A 16497-nucleotide genomic window follows, 5' to 3' on the forward strand; every position below is an offset into this window, starting at 1 on the left:
TTTTTTTTGCTAAGGAAGCAGGTGTGAGCGTCATCACCATTTAGAGACAATGCAGCCAGGCCTTCATGTGAATGACACACACACACACACACACACACACACACACACACACACACACACACACACACACACACACACACACACACACACACACACACACACACACACACACACACACACACACGATACTGGTTAGATCCAAATGCATAGAACAGCCCTGGAAGAGTGAAGACTTGTGTTTATTTTCTGTCTAGTAGTGCTATCGTTGTTTTTTTTCCTGGACTCCTAATCAAACATGCCCGAGGCCTCTGAATGGATAAACACACAGAGTTTGGCAACATTTCAACTCTTCTCCCAAGTGGTGCAAGGGGAAAGAATAAGGGTTGGAGAGGGAGAGAGGGAGAGAGGGAGAGGGGGGGGGGGGGCTGTAAGAGAGAGAGTGCGAGACCCAAACCTTCGACATGTCTTCACCTTGAAGTTTAATGATGTGCACTTCTTGTCCCCATAAGGAAGATGTAAATACATACAAGTCCCCACAACAATAGTAAATTAACACACACACAAACAGAAGATGAATGAATATCTCAGTCTGTTTTATTGTAAAAAGGAGCCGTAGTATTTCACGCAAAAATGTCATAAACATATAATGGTAGTTGATGTTGATGTACAGTTTGATCACATTCCCCAAAATGTCCCCATATGATGACACAACACATATTTTTCATGATTTCGGTTACAGTCATCTAAAAGTCACAAATCCACTCTGAAAAACGCCACTTTCATAAAGACAAATATTATCTTAATCAATTTTCTTTCATATTTATGGCATGTGCGGAGACAAATATGTCTTTGTCTGTGTATTGTCTTTAAGGATGAGGATCAAACATTCATTTCAGACATGACACGTCAGCACGTCTCTTCAGACTCTTTCTTTCCAAACGTTCTGTTCTTTTCCAAGGTTTTAGTGCACACGTCATCTCCAGTGCAAAACTGTGCGATTTGGTTAGCTAAGGCGCAGGCTTCCCTTTTGAGAGTCTTCAAGTTCTTGCTGTTGTCCTCCATGACGTTGGGAATGTTTTCCGTGGGGCTGTGAGGCTTCGCTTTCTAAGAGCCCGTCAGCCATTGATCCCCTTTTAACAGTTACAGTTCCTTCAGTTTGCTGCAGATAGAGTCGTTTCAGTCCGTTCTACACCAGTGGTGTACTTACACATAGACAGGAAACAGAAACTCCATCACCCATCATAATTATATCAAGTCAACCATTGCTGAGGCTGATTGTTCGTCAAACCCTGTATACCCATCTGTGGCTCAGTGTTGGTGGTGATGAGGCTCAGGCACAGGGCTCAGCAAATCCCCTGATACAGGGGAGGGCAACTCTACATCTGAACAGATGTATAGTCTGCCTGTGCACGACTTCCGCGATGCCGGTGGGGGCCTCCTATACATTTTGTGAAAGAAATTGGACTTTCTTTCCAGTGAGCAGCCAGCTCTTGAGGTCCTTGATGGAGGGCAGCTTCATTTTATCTTTGTTTTTACTGTAAACATTCAGAAAGATGCCGAACAGCACCAGAAGGCCGCCCCAGATGTACCTGCGGAAGGGATGATGGATAGATTAGATATTTCAAAGGGATGGGATAATGGTGATGTAATAATTGTACATGCAGTAGGTTTCAACAGGAGGACCATGGAAATAATCTGTTTCCTATTAGATTTTTTAAAGGTACCCTTTAAGTAATGGAGTTGTGGACCAATTATTGCGCTATGTACCAATGTTGTTTAAAGTGGGTTTCTGTTCTTGTGCACGTGCACTTGCATGTCTACATTAGTGAAGGAATATACATTCTTGAAATTGGTTTCACTCATCTACAGGAAAATATACATGAGTGAAGTAAGTTAAATGCAGAAGCTTCTGCATGGGCCTTTAAAGTCATTGACTGGTTTGAGGAGTATAAAAGAGATTCTAAACGGATGTGATCCTGCTCTCCAAAATGCACCATGAGGGACTATAAAACTGTGTTGCATCAGTCCAATAACATTGACTACTGAAGAAGGAATGCAGCTGCTGTGGTGGTTTGTGGTCGCTCAGCACCTTGTAAAGACAGTTGATGTTGATTTAGTTTTGGGCTGGATTTCCCTTTAATGTGGAAAGTCACAACTTCTTTTAAGTCCCCCCCCCCCCCCCACCCCGGCATGTCCAAGACTTCCTGACAGTACTGCTGTTGCAAAGACTCAATTACAACCTGGCTTCTTCTATGACGGCGTAAAAACACAATGTTTGCATCTTTTGATTTAACCCATATTCTAATCAAAGCCTTTTTGCTTAGCGAGCTGTACAGAGACGGATGTTTTCACTACATAACTGATGTCTGTGACAATCCAAGATGGCAGCATGTCAGTCCTCATTAACGTTAGTGTGGTTTGTTTTTACTGTAGTGTTTAAATACATTAAAATTCATAGTGAATGCTATATTTTTTATATTTCTGTTGTGGACCATCTTATTAAAAGATTCTACTCTGACTAGTCAGGATTAAATAATTGATATGTCGCCTTGTAATTCTTAACTAGTAGGAATGTATTTTCAGATATTTAAAATTACATTTCAGATATTTAGAACTATATTTCAGAAATCTAAAATGCAATAGTAAGATAATTATAATAATTCTAGAGGCAACATGTAAGGTATCTTATACCTGATGAGTTTTGGATATAAAAAAGGAACTACCTCTACTCAACCTATAATTGTAGATATCTTAAATAACCAAATGAAATAATGTGCTATTTAAGGTGACATATAAAATATGCAAATTATGGATTTAAAATGAAATTGTATCGTGTTTTTCTACAGATAAATTGAACATAAGAAAGTAGATGCAAGTTAAGGGCAGGCATTGAAAATGGTTTGTTGACATGTTAAAATAGCATGTTGACGTGCAGAAAATAATATGCAAATTAGGAAACATATTCAAAAAGTAGATGCAAATTAGGGGTGACATTTCCTGAAATGGTTTGTTGGAAATTCAAAATTGCATTTTGACATGTTGAAAAAATACATGTAAATTAGGATGACATCCCAAAAGTATATGCAAATCAGGGTAACGGGTTCCAGATCCTTTTTCAATCAGTGGACATTATAGATATCTGTAATGTTCTAACAAGTGAAAAAGGAATTACTACTATTGATGATTAGATATCAGTAAATCAAATTCTGACTAGTTGAAATGTAATGTCTCTTTGTGAAAATATTTATCTTATTCTGTCAAAATTATTTTACAGATATCTCAAATTACACATATCTCAATCGACATGTTTCTCGTGCCCATGGTGGTATTGCTTGTTATGTGAAACCAAAATATCATGTCAGGGTAGCTGTGTTGGAATCAATTTGCAAGCAACGGAAATTTTGGCAGTGAATGTGGAAATTGCAAAGAGACTCTGTATCGCCTGTGTCTTATAGGCCTCACTCTATTCAAAATGATGGATAGGAGCCTTTAGAGCATCTTTTTTTAGTCTAATACTTTTTAGATAGTGATCTTAACTGGGATTGGCTGAGCCAGTATCTGATGCTTTTAAATCTTTCTGAGATTCTGTCAAACTCACTCTGTTGATTAACTCAAACTCATCCAAATCTTAAATGGTCTGAGACGTCCACCTTTTTTGTAAAGCCCCTTTTCCACTGGTCAAAAAAACCCCTAACACCTGGCTTTTGTCTGCAGTGGGACTGGATACCCTTTGTGTTCACTTCCAGGTCAAATGACTGTGTAGTACAACCAGGTGTTTATCGAGTCTGGCTCCAGTCGGCAGAGATGGAAACATGTCACCGAAGTAAACATGCTAATTTGTTCTTCATCTCTCTATTTTGCCCGTCTAGACGCTGACACTGCACCTTTTCAGGCACAACGTTATGATGCGCATCAAACTTCTGGCAGTTGGCACATAAATAGCCATGAGCATTTGTGCCCTAATTGTTTTTTTTACATCTTGGGAACAATGTGCAACAGCAGGGTTGTTTTTTTTTGCGCAAGACGGCGAGGTTTCTGACACCTTGGTGTCCAGTGTGTTGACTTGATGCAAGAAAAAAAGACTCAAAGGCAAATTCCTCTTTTGGCACAGGGATAGGACTCAATCACCTTTCTAAGTGTGTTTGACAGCATTAAAAATACACTATTTATACCCACATATTTTGGTAAAAAACATTTGAATTTATAGGTGTTTGATCATCATTTGTTGTATTTTAGGATTGAGCTGATTCCTCATGTGGACAGAATCAGAGCATTCTTTTGGTTTTATGCAAATCAGACTTCTGATGGAAAATATTGCCATCTCAACTGCAATTAAGTTGGTAAATGACATTTCTATTGCACTTGTCCACCATTTCAGCAACCTGGGGAAAGCTACCACTAGCTACTGGAGAACATAAAAGTCCGTTTTGGTTGTGCAGTGGCAGAGGTAAACATACAAAAGTTAGTGTTTTGCCAAACCAATAATTGGCTGATAATACATGAACTGAAAATAAATCTGTTGGTTGAAATGTAAACTGCAGTCATGGAAGGGACTGAGAGTTCACTGGAGGGCAAACACAAGCTAGAGGGAGAATGAAGGTGGCCATTAGGACAACCAAAAGTTTGTTGTATCTTGTGAATATGCATGTTTAAAGTCATGATGGAGAAATAGAGCAGGAGAGGTACAGTGAAAAACGATGACCCTTTTGACAGAGCAGAGGATTTTAGATCGTGAGCGAGACGGTGAAGGACAAGAAGAAAGAGCAGCGGAGTAGTCAAGGTCTCTAAATGGACTAAGGACATAAAAACCAGGGGCAGGGATGCCAAACAAAGTTGTATTTGTCCAAGAAGAGGTCAGCAGTCACACTGTAGACTCACTTTTAACAAGGAGAAAACTGATTTAAGTCAAAAGGTTCGGTACTTACTGAAAAGTGAAAGGTTTTGTGAAGAACATGAAGGAAAGCACGACCGTCATGGCCTTTCTCCCGGTGGTCACTGCAAAGGAGTAAAACATTTGCGGTTCCGTCAGTGCCAGTTAATAATGTTTCTACTACATTACAAATGGGAAACAAAAGCTCAACAGAGGTAACTTTCTGGGTTATGAGAGAAGAGTGTAACTGTTAAATAGTTAGAAATTCTGTTCATTTATTACAATTTAATCAACCCAACATGCAGAGTCCATCTGATCCACACAAATTCATTTGAATTTCACCAATGAAATATTGCTCTGGAGCCCGTAGAGTATTTCCAATGTGGTCAATGTAACCTGTTTGTGTTAAATTGCATTTAAGATTTAATATCCTACACCCGATCTGAAAAATACTACAATTATTGTAAAATGGTGTGCGCTGTTTTATTGCAGATGATCATCTTTGTATCTGAACTATACCAGTTTTTCTCAATGTTTATGTTGTGGAGAACTATATTGTGAATTTAAGCACTTTTTTCTGTCTACACCAGTTACATGTTTAAACAATGGCACTGATTTCTAATGACTTTTTTCCCTGTGGCAAAAATAAAGAAAAGAACGCTTGACACGTTGTTCCTCTGACCTGTGACTGCAACCAGGGCACCGAACAGCTTGATCAGGGCCAGCACGAAAGAGATGCCAAAATAACCCGTAAGAGAGAAGAAGAATGCGTAACCATACGTCGTCACAGGATGCTGGGAGGGAGGGAGGGAAATAAAAGTAAATAAAGTACAATGAACACAGCTGATGCAGAAGAATATATATATATAAACCTAATTTAAAACGTAACTACACAAGAAAAGTAACACATTTTGTTCTATCATAATCATATTGTATAACAAAAGACTTCAGCAAAGAGGCAAGCTCCAGTCCGTCAACTGAAAGAAACACGGACACATAAATGACATCTGTGATAACACAGTCTGTCTGCAGCTCCACAAAGTACCAAGGGTACATACTCATTTTATCTGCGGCTATATTCACCTCTGAGCAGAATGCCACTGCTGTGCCCAGCCCACCCACACAGAGCAGGCCTGTCAGTATGTAGACAAAACCGATGGAGTACGAATACAGCACCTGTCAACACGATACCATGTGTTCAGTGAGTGACATCACACAGGTTTAGAACAGTCAAGTTGAGCTCCATATTCTGCATTGATTTCAAATGTTTATGTGCATACATCTACTAAACATATATACTGTATGTACAGGGTACCATTTCAGAGTTGGAGCCGTTATGGAGTTTCATGGCTTTCTCCTGCACGTTTCCTATGGCGGCGTCTGCGCACAGTGCCAGGGAGATGAGGAGAACACCTGTATAACAAACATGCACACAGACATGTTCAGGACATGGAAATTAAGAAAGGAATAAACTACATAGGTTATCTGAGGTGGGCTGGGCTGGCAAAAGAAGTTAAGGCAGTGTAACACTTATACTAATATACTGCATATATTTTAAGACAACAGAGTACATTAGATTGCTTGGATTTTAATACAAATAAATTATGTTTTAGAGACACATATTAAACCTAAATATATAGTATAACCTATTTCTATATGTCATCTCCACAAGACAAAATGTTCTTTATATTGACAGCCAAGAAATAACACTTTAGTTTTTGTTCTGACAAAACAAACTGTCTTGTAGCAGCAGCTGCCTGCAGTTTCTAGCTGCACAGTTACGTCTTAGTTTTGTTGCAACAGCCCAGCCACATGCAACCTAACCCTGAGAATACAGCAGGATGATGTGGGTATTTCTTTGACAGTTGTGATAGTATTACAGCATTAATGTGAAACCACTGGAATCGCCTGTTGGATCTGGGAGATGTTACCTGTGACGTTGAAGGTTGGGGCCACTTTGCTGTCGGCTAGTGTAAACCAGATGAGTCCCAGACTCATGCACAAGGCAGCAGACACATCAGCCAGATTATAGCGTTTACCTGGAACACAGACAATATCTTTTATATGACAACTGTGAAATCAGAAAACCAAAATCCCCCAAATCCCAACATCTATGTTCGTAGAAAAGATTTGTATTTGCTAAAAAAAAGGGGGACTATGTAAAAAAAAAAATCTATGTTTCAAATTAGATTCAGGCGTAAAAATAGTCAGATTTCACACCTGTAGCTACAGTGTCACTCAAAGTGCTGGAAATTTGACACCATTTTCTGCTTTACATCTGTACACAGATGTTCACAAAAGCACTTATTTTTCCTCTCCGGAGTAATTTTTTTCACAAATACTAATATTTTCTACCCATGCACAATTTTCGTTTGTAACAAATACAATTGTTTGAAATATATTATTGCCCTTATTGTTATTATCTTGATAGTTTCAGTGAAAATAAACATGAAATGAGGGAGAGAAGGAGAATGACATGCAGTAAATGGTGCTTGCGCCTGTGTGGTATTCGCTTTAACCATTTGGTCATTGGATCTAAAATAACAAATCTTTTTCTACACATTTGCAAACTTGATTCTAATGCATATGTACAGGTTTACTCAGGTTAATAACAAGAGACTTTAGAATTATTTGTAGACATCATTTTACAAGCTCGACCCTAATTTGAGCCCATTATAGTTTTTTCTATAAGTCGATTCAGGTAAAAATTTTGCTATCCAAAGTTTTTGAAATGGGAACTTTCCAAAACTCAAAGTTTCTGTGATTGTGCGCGTAACAATGCACAAAAAAGCGGTGTAAAAAAGTGAGGGGAAAAAAAACAACAGGATGAAGGAGTCTTTCAAAAAACAAAAAAAGCTGACTGATGGATGCCTTGAGGTTGACACAGGGACGCAGCATCAGGTTGGCTGTGGTCGGCTTTGATTCCCTGACTCGCCTTTGAAGGGCCTCACATCAGATGCAAACCTACACCCGTACCTCCATCCATCCATCCCTCTCTCCCCACTTTCTTTCCTCTTTGCATTCTAAGTGAACAAATTCTGTTTTCCTCTTGAGCCCTTGAGGGACCACGGACTTCACATCTAACCATCTTGAAAGAAACGGAAAAAGGCCAAAAAAAAAAATGCTGAAAACATGTCTGACGTTGAGGACACAGAACCTTGAGAAGCCCAGCGTGAGGATGAAAGGACCGGCAGAACCAAGAGCAGGGGGAAACAGAGAGTGCCGCCGACCGGCCTCTGACAGACGAAAACAACAGTCGTGCATAAAAAGAAGGTACCGAAAGTTGAAAGGTGGCCATCGCTTCAAAGAAACCATGTGCAGTGGCTGAAATGAGGTGTAAGAATTAGCCTTGTCCAAAACTCAACTCTGTCAACTCTCTGGTCAGCTCAACCAGCAGTGACAAAAAAGACGAAAAACTAAAACAACATTAACTAATGATGCAACCTTAATTTTCTGTTATTCTTTATAAATTCGATTCATTGAAAATATACAGTTTACCTTCTTTTAAAGAACTTGGATTATGAGAAACAATTTTCATTTATAAATCATTCCAAGTCGAACCAGTGTATATGATGTACAGTGATATATGGACAGAAATGGATTATGACATTCAGAATAATGTTTTCATCAGTGTATAATCATCTGAATCTAAGAATTGTTGTTCCACAGAAAAAACATTTGTGTTTAAAATCTGATATAATATAAATACATCTTGTTCTACGGGATATTCCAGAAAGTAGAAATGTTGAAGTACAAGCACAAGTTCATACATGTATGAGGGTGTGCATGTAAGTTCAGTGTAAAAATAAATATGTAGTAGCTCTTACCTTGAATGAACACTCCTCCAATCATGACAGGGATGAGTTTACAGCACTTGAAGATGACCTGTGTGGGGTAGTTCAAGTAGCCCAGAGAAGTATTGGACAGGCCCATGGTTCCCACTGTTAGAAATGCTATGATCATATAGGTCTTCCCTGGTATCCTGGAAGACGGGGGAAATATGAAGTGGTTGAGAAAGATTCCATGTTTAGCTGCAGTGTTGCTTCAGCGGATTTAAAGTAGCAAGAGACATCGGACGTGCAGAGTTGCTAAGTGGTCGTAATTTTAGCGTTACGTTAAGATTGGATCCATTTGTTATTTACTCTTTGATCATAATAGGACGACTCATTTTAGAAAGGCAGCAAACAGAAAACATGTTCTTTGTTTAGATTATCAAATGAACAATGAATCATAAATGTTTGTTTGTGGCTGCTAGCATTAGCAACATGCCTGCTGTTATGATGAAGGCAGAATAAAACACCTTGTTGTATTAAGTAGGCAGGTTGTTACATTTTGTTTATAACTGATCTTGCAGAAATAATCCACAGTCTGACTGCGACCCCTCAACATGGAGACCTGAAGACTAAATCCTGAGCCGCAGCCGCACCGACAGGACAAACAACGTTACATACGAGTGAGAGTGATCGAGGTGAATAAGTAAAAGAACAGGTTATTTTGTTGGCCGTACCTTCTGCGTTTGTCCTGTGTGAGCTGAAGCTCCACTAATCCAAACATGGAGTAGAAGCCAAACTGGATCAGAGTGAGGTACCAACCAAAAGGCTTGAATCCTTCCACAGAAAATATCAGCTCCTGGAGGGAAATAAATAAATAAGGTCAAATCAGCAGTTTTTTTAAATCTGTCCATGCAAAAACACACTCACACACAGCCTTCATAACAGGACTGTCCCTTCACTGTAACAAGCTTTAACTGAAAACATCAAGATATTTTATCACGTTTGATTGTGTGTTTATTTGCATGGACACTCGCTCTAGTATGGTAGTATGGTATATCTAGCATTTCTCAGTTTGTGTTGTGTTGAGGTTGCTATTTGTTACCTGCAGGTATCCGTAGATGAGGTAAAAGACGAAAACTCCAGCCACACAAATGAAAAACTGTGTAGGAGTGCTGAAGCTGCTCAGGTTGATTCCCAGAACCCTCAGCTCCTCCACAGACTTTATGTGGGGTGACATCACTTCTGTTGACGACGGGATGGAAATTGAAATGTGCTTCCGTGAACTGTTGTAGCTCACTATGCCATATTTGGCACTCATTGTGTTCAAAGCTGCTGGGACCTGTGGGAACATAGAGAGATATTTAACAACGATCATCTTAGACGGCACCTTTTCCTGCTCAAGCCTCAAGCACAGCTTGGATCTTAAGTAGCAACAGGGCTCAAAAGCTAAAAAAGCGGCTTTGTCATTCTTGTAGATTAGCAATGCGGACAGACAGCTTTATGGTGATTAGCATTAGGTAACTAATGTGTATCTACAAACCTGCAAATAATAAGCTGATGGAACAATCTTTGACCAAAAATAAGGTTTTATCATCTAATCAAAGGGTTCAAAATATATCCATCCTCACAGTGTCTGAAAAAGTAAAACCTGTTCAGCAGAGTGTTGCTCAACTTGAGTCACATTCAGTTAGAGCGTCTAGATCCACCACGGCCAAACAATCCTATATATGTTTGATCTTTTTCAAGATCAATTATCTTGCAATGTTATGGGGAAAGAAATCCTGGTTTGGTCCCTTTGACCAGATCTGCCTCAAACTTTAGTTGGTTTATTGTCCCAGAGAAGGAAAAGTCACATAACTGCACATTTCCATTCACCCCCACCAAACACTTCCTATGCAAAAAAAAATCAGAGCAAAAACCTTGCAAACAACACGCATCATACAATAACAAACAAGGACATCTCATTAACATGAAGCCCAGACTGAAGTTAAATAGCTGTGTTAGCGGTGGTCCCAGGCTTTTGTCAAAGCGGGCGCTTTTGCACCTTATTGACATTTACCTGTGTCCTGATAGCATTGTGTTAAAGAGGCGGCTGAGTGAGTTATGCCATGCACTATGTGGAAGATGGCCTTACAATTGGGTTAAGAGAAGCTGTGTGTGGAACAACCCACCATTGGCAGCAGTGTGGGTTTGCATGTTAAGTTTTGTCCAGATTGTTACAGAGAGCATTTGATGGATGCTTCCCCGGCAGCATCCCTCCACAGAGTTAGGTGCAAACCAATTCAGTACTTTAAAGCATAATCCACAAAGAGACCCGAGTGAAAATATCTGGTTTCTTCAGTGCAGACATTGAAAACTTTAGAGATGCACAAACCACTTGCATGTAACTGCATCATGACACATGGGACAGAGCAGATGTCATGTTTTTCCGTAAATGCCTGGAAATCATTGATTGTCATTGTGAAATCCAGCTTGAGTTCTTCTCTATCTATCAGATCAGTATGTGCTGTCCTGTGTGTTGCAAGCATGTCGTGTCATTAGCTCTGGATCTCAATGTAAACGTGAGGGAAACGAGTGTGTGATCATCATTAGTTCAATCATTTACACACATTATGTTTGTTTAAACACCCGGAGCCGCTGCATCACATCAAACTAAACAATATTTTATTAACCAGTGTGAACATTTAGCAAGAGTAGCATGTTTAAAAAGGAGCATGACGTTTAGCTAAGCTACCTGGAGCAGCCACTTGCTAACTCCTTAGCTTACATAGACAAGCTAGCATATATTAAACCCCTAAAACAAGCGGCGATGCCAGTAATCGATGTCAAGCGAATGACACGATGACTGGTATCGACTTGTTTCATCGCTGCCTTTAATTTCTCACCCCAAACAACAAGGCTACGACTGAGAGCTCGCTACCTGCAACAACACTTCCGGGTTCCTCAACGTTAGCTTGTCCTCTTCTTCAGAGGCGACATTAAGTTTCCTGGACCCTCCGGCTTCATCTTTCGTGTTTTCCAAACCTCGTCTTGTTTTTTATCTTCTCAGTGACACACGGTAAAAATCACACACGCACGCGCACACACACACAGAGAGGGGGGGGGGGGGGTGTTAGCCTCGGTTAGCTTGCTAGAAGCTGCCCCGGCACCCGCTGCAGTCGCACAAACAGCCAACAACTTCCGCCCCGCTGCGACCTCTGACCTGTGATGCTATTGGTCCGCCGGGCCACACACTGCCTACAGGTTAATGGACGCACACGGACACGTTGGCGGAGGTGGCGTGAGTCTGCAGCTGAGGAGAAGATGGTGTCAGTGTAGGACAGTCAAAGTGATTGAGGCGATGCTAGTTGATGCTAAAGGGCGCAGGCGGCGTGTTCTCCTCCATCTTGAGTTCACACGGTGAGTTGAAGTGTCCCCTGACACCATCACGTGTGCACATCACCAGGCAAACACAAGTTCATCAATCACATACTGTTCTACACGTGCATGCCTCTTATTGTGGAATTGACCCATTTATATGCATACTTATACCATTTTTATATTCATATCACATTGTATACTCTTGTGGATTTTACACCTCTATAAATTATGTATTTAAGCTTACTTTCTATTTTGACCATTTCACAATATTTTATCTTGTTTTTGCTCTTTTCTCATCGGTAACATTTTATCTTATTTATGTATCTGTGTTCTATTGCTGTGTGCTTTTAAAACAACTGTTTCCTATTGTTGGCCTTGAATTTTTTATTTTTAACTTTTCAAGTTCCCTGTTAGTTTGTTTTGAAAGTTGTAATATAAATAAAGTGTATTCATGTAGTTGTTCTTTATAATATACTGCTACTTAGTATACAACAGTGAATTTACATCCATTTATTTATACATAGCACATACCATTTTATATTCAGATTCATCTTGTATACCATACTGGCCTATACAGTCTATACATACATACATATATATGTCAATTTCAATTTCTCCTTATACTAATGCACAAATACAATATACATCCTTGCCATTGCACTTTACTCATGTATGTTTTTTTTTTACATATAATAAATACGTCTGCAGTGAAAGGTGTATAATATATATATGTATATATATGTATATATATATGTATATATATTATACACACTGTATGTTTATCTGATTTAGATTTTTACTTTTAAAGGTTTTGAAAGTTTTTTTTAAATTGCCATTTTTATTCTCTGTTGAATTTCCCCACTGCAGAAAATCATATTTTACCTCATCATAAGGAGACCTCATTTGTGTGTTCATGTGCTGTCAGAATAATCAGAAAAAAATATTTCTCAACTGATAAAATATGAATAATTGGTCAAATAGCTTTTTTGCTCCTAGTACTGTTCGTCTACTTTTTACTTTATCTTAATCATTTGTATATTTACACTGTGGTATTGCTTTTACGTAAGTAAAGTTTCCAAGTACTTTTTCTACTACTGCAAATCATTCACGTGAACGCAATCTCAAGTCGGAACAAGTGGTGAAAGTTTTGATACACGAGTTGCTGAAGTCATCACTTCACCAATCGAGAATTTTTATCGTTTTACAATTGTCTCTAAACAGTAGCTTTTTCAATGTGAACTGGCAAACTACATGTTCATCTCTCACAAGCACATTTTAATATTGTTAGCAGCATGTAGAGTGCAGGGCATGTTATTGCTTTCTATCATCTACTATTCCTGCATTCCATGTAGAATTTCTTCTTCTTCCACTTTCTCTATTTTCCCATCTATTCTCTTCATCCTTCCGGTCTGCTTTCATGTCCATATGAGCTTTCCACCCCTCCATTTCCCTCACTTCTTTCCTCCCCTTATTACATTATTCCTTACTCTACTTTCTCTGTTCTGCCTATGTCACTCAGCCGTCTCATATTCCTGCTTCTCCCTCTTTGGCTTCCCCGGTATATAAGGCATGAAACTCTTTTCGCCCCCTCCTCCCTCTCCGAGCTTTCCTTTCTCCCCGCCATCCAATCTTAAATTCCTCCCTCCGCCTGCCTTCTTCCACTTCCTCCCTCTCTCTCTTTCTCTTTCTGTCCTCTGTCCCCAGCCAGAGGTTAATACACTCCAGGATGGCATTATTTCCTCCCTGGCCCTCCGACAATATAAAAATTCAGAATGGACAGCTCAATCCCTCTTCCATCTCAGATTTGATTGTAATGGTATTGCCTCCTGTCCCTGGGAGGCCCCTGCTGCCTCACCAACCCGGCTTTTATGACACTAAATGGCCAGGCTACAATTTTTCCATCTATTCAAAAAATTCTGTTAATAACTCATTGGGAATGAGACATCTGCACTCCCTGGGCCGTCTGTGGCCAGGTCCCTCACCCCTCTGCTCACAAGGGTCACCATATACAGAAAAAAAGATGCAGGGCTGAATCGCAAATGTAAAAGGTTAATTAATCTCTGTGAATTTACAGTCCCCTCTCCCCATTCCCCATGCACTCCAATTGACAGTCCCAAAGAGACAAAAAATGTCATATTTACAGCCCTGAATGGAGAAAGTGCTCAGCAATGCACAGGAGTCGAGCGCAGGTGCAGGCCTGTCCAGCCGCTCTCTCTTCTCCCCCGTCCAACTTTACAAGTGTACCCATTCATCACGTGTGATGGATTTATGTAATAAAACCCATTTCCTCTCCCCATACGATCCTATTAAATAATAAAATAATTATTTATTGATTATTCAAAAAGGTACATATGCGCGGGTAATGGCTTTGTACCACACCACTGGACCCGCAATAAATAAAGCCGGGGCGGAGAGAGGGGCTGGGAGAGACAGAGAGGAATAAAACAGGGAGAGGGAGGAATGAAGGGGGAACAAAATGACTTTAGAACAAGAGAAATCTGGATCCAATATGGCCTCTCGCAGCACGCATCAGGAAGGACATTATTCAATCTTCAGGAGGCTCATATGGGAGCATGACCTGTGATATACATAGTATATGAAACCTAGAAATTACAATCCACTTCAGGGTCCTGCACAGAGTTTGTGTCTCAGATTTTCAATTCTCTTTTAAAATGACTGTAATTATTCATAAACTTCATGTATATCATAAATCTTTTCATGAATATATCAGTACATTTATAAGCAAATAATTAAAAAAAGAAACTTCTTTGAAAAGGTGGTTGATAAATGTAAATAAAGTAGGCTAATGTTTTTACCAAGGTGCTGTCAGGTGTGATGAAAAAAGGATCTCCCCTCTTCATTAAGGATGTAATAATTCTTCATTAAAATGTCTAAAAAGAACGAGACCTATGTTATATATTGTGTTGTCTTGTGTACTATCTAAAATGTTTCCAACAATATTTTAACACAGAGAAATCCCCAATTTTATCCATGGTGATGGGACTTTACATTTTGGTCACCTTTTAATTGTGTCACATCTGCTCTGGCTTTGCCCGTCTCTGCTATAATGAAGGAAAAACACACTGCTAGCCACTTAGCCAGTCTTGTTTTTTCCTTCCGTTGTTTACTCGTAATGTATTACGATTATTCATTGCTTTAATGTGAATAAAACCTGAATACGTTACCTCATTTGTGAACATCATATGCCTCAGGTAGATTTTCATTGGTGATGGTGGTGAAGACAACTCCCATGATCCCACACGACTTCACGACATCATTAAACTAGATCTTTTGTGATTGTTTTCGATTGAGAGGTCCCTAGTGGTTGAAATTACATATTGTATGTTTAAAACAAATTTTAATTTCGCTTGTAGAGTAGATAATACTCCGGAAATGACCACGGCCTTATTTTTATTCTTTGACAGACCAAACATATTTTTAGTTTTACAACTTTTTTTTCAACAAAAATAAGTTTAGTACACTGCTGAGTTGGCATTTCAGTTTTTTCTTCTATCTTTTTTCCTAAAAAGAAAATACTGATCCACACGTACAAACACAAACACCCTCGTAAATAATGTGAAGAGCGAAGAACCGTTTATATTATTTGTCCACCATCAGTATCAAAATAGGGCGCCTATCCCCAGCTGTGGATAATCTCAAAAAGAGACACTTTAATGTCAGCCAGTTATTACACTGAGTACTCCTTAATAACCCATTTGTGTTCGGTCTTATACGCGGCTAAAGTGAACCCCGCTCTGCGTTGTCTTTTCCCTGGGCTTGTCTCAAGCCTCCTGCAATGGTACAGAAAAACAGATGCTATCTCGGCTATATTACTTCTCAAAGCACTCATATCCTCTCCCATGTTATTTTCTTTGATCTGCTAGGCTTGCTCTCTTTTCGAGCCCCCCCCCCCCCCAAACCCCACCTCCACCCGCACCCCCACCCCCACCTCAATCCTCTATCCTCTCCACTATGACCAGAGAGCAGAGCAGCCCGACTGGTTCACGGTGGCTGTGGACATTAGAAAATTCCCCTCATCTGTTTTCTGTCGTCAGAGGGCAAGAGGTGCACGGTGGGTCGAACACATTAGGTTCTCTATTTACAACGCTGTCTCCTCGACGATACGCATCTGTACAACCAAACTGCAACAGTAAATATGTTTTCTCTAAACGTAAAAAAAAGATTTGTTTGAATGTACTGTCACAGATCAAGTATTTGTTCACCACTAGAGATGTTCCCATACCATTTTCCCTTCCTGATACAAATTGTGTATATATAGTGTTCTAAAAGGCAACGCTAGCCCCACCCTTCACAAAGTCTAGCATATGGTAGATATCGACAGGACTTACCAGCATGAAGAAATTGCTCACATTGTAGCAAGCTCTGGCTAACGCAACACTTCAGGAAATCAATTCTTCTTTGCTGCTCTAAAAGCTGTACTTGCCAGTGGCAGAACAGTGCAACTGCTGTTTTTAAGCAGAAGTGATTTCCGGG

General features: G+C 39.7%; 1 protein-coding gene and 1 long non-coding RNA gene across 3 annotated transcripts in view; one reads left to right on the forward strand and one right to left on the reverse strand.

The window, feature by feature from the left end:
- Window positions 1–576: 576 nt before the first annotated feature.
- On the reverse strand, window positions 577–11811 carry slc35b3 (solute carrier family 35 member B3). Its single transcript, XM_034572655.1, has 10 exons — window positions 11564–11811; window positions 9746–9982; window positions 9378–9499; window positions 8698–8852; window positions 6802–6909; window positions 6186–6283; window positions 5954–6046; window positions 5553–5664; window positions 4926–4995; window positions 577–1589 (listed from the first exon to the last, which is right to left on the reverse strand). Exons 2-10 carry the CDS (start codon window positions 9959–9961, stop codon window positions 1439–1441), a joined length of 1125 nt encoding a protein of 374 aa, XP_034428546.1. The 5' UTR covers window positions 9962–9982; window positions 11564–11811; the 3' UTR covers window positions 577–1438.
- Window positions 11812–11887: 76 nt separating this feature from the next.
- Window positions 11888–16497, forward strand: part of LOC117754027 — a 33082-nt gene continuing 28472 nt past the window's right edge. Inside the window, exon 1 of one of the 2 annotated variants that reach the window (XR_004612344.1) lies at window positions 11888–12042. This is a non-coding gene — a long non-coding RNA (uncharacterized LOC117754027). The remainder of the gene's footprint in view (window positions 12043–16497) is intronic. The other variant, XR_004612345.1, reaches the window with a different exon arrangement.

This window comes from Hippoglossus hippoglossus, chromosome 20 (genome assembly GCF_009819705.1).
Source record: "Hippoglossus hippoglossus isolate fHipHip1 chromosome 20, fHipHip1.pri, whole genome shotgun sequence".
Classification (NCBI taxonomy): Eukaryota; Metazoa; Chordata; class Actinopteri; order Pleuronectiformes; family Pleuronectidae; genus Hippoglossus; species Hippoglossus hippoglossus.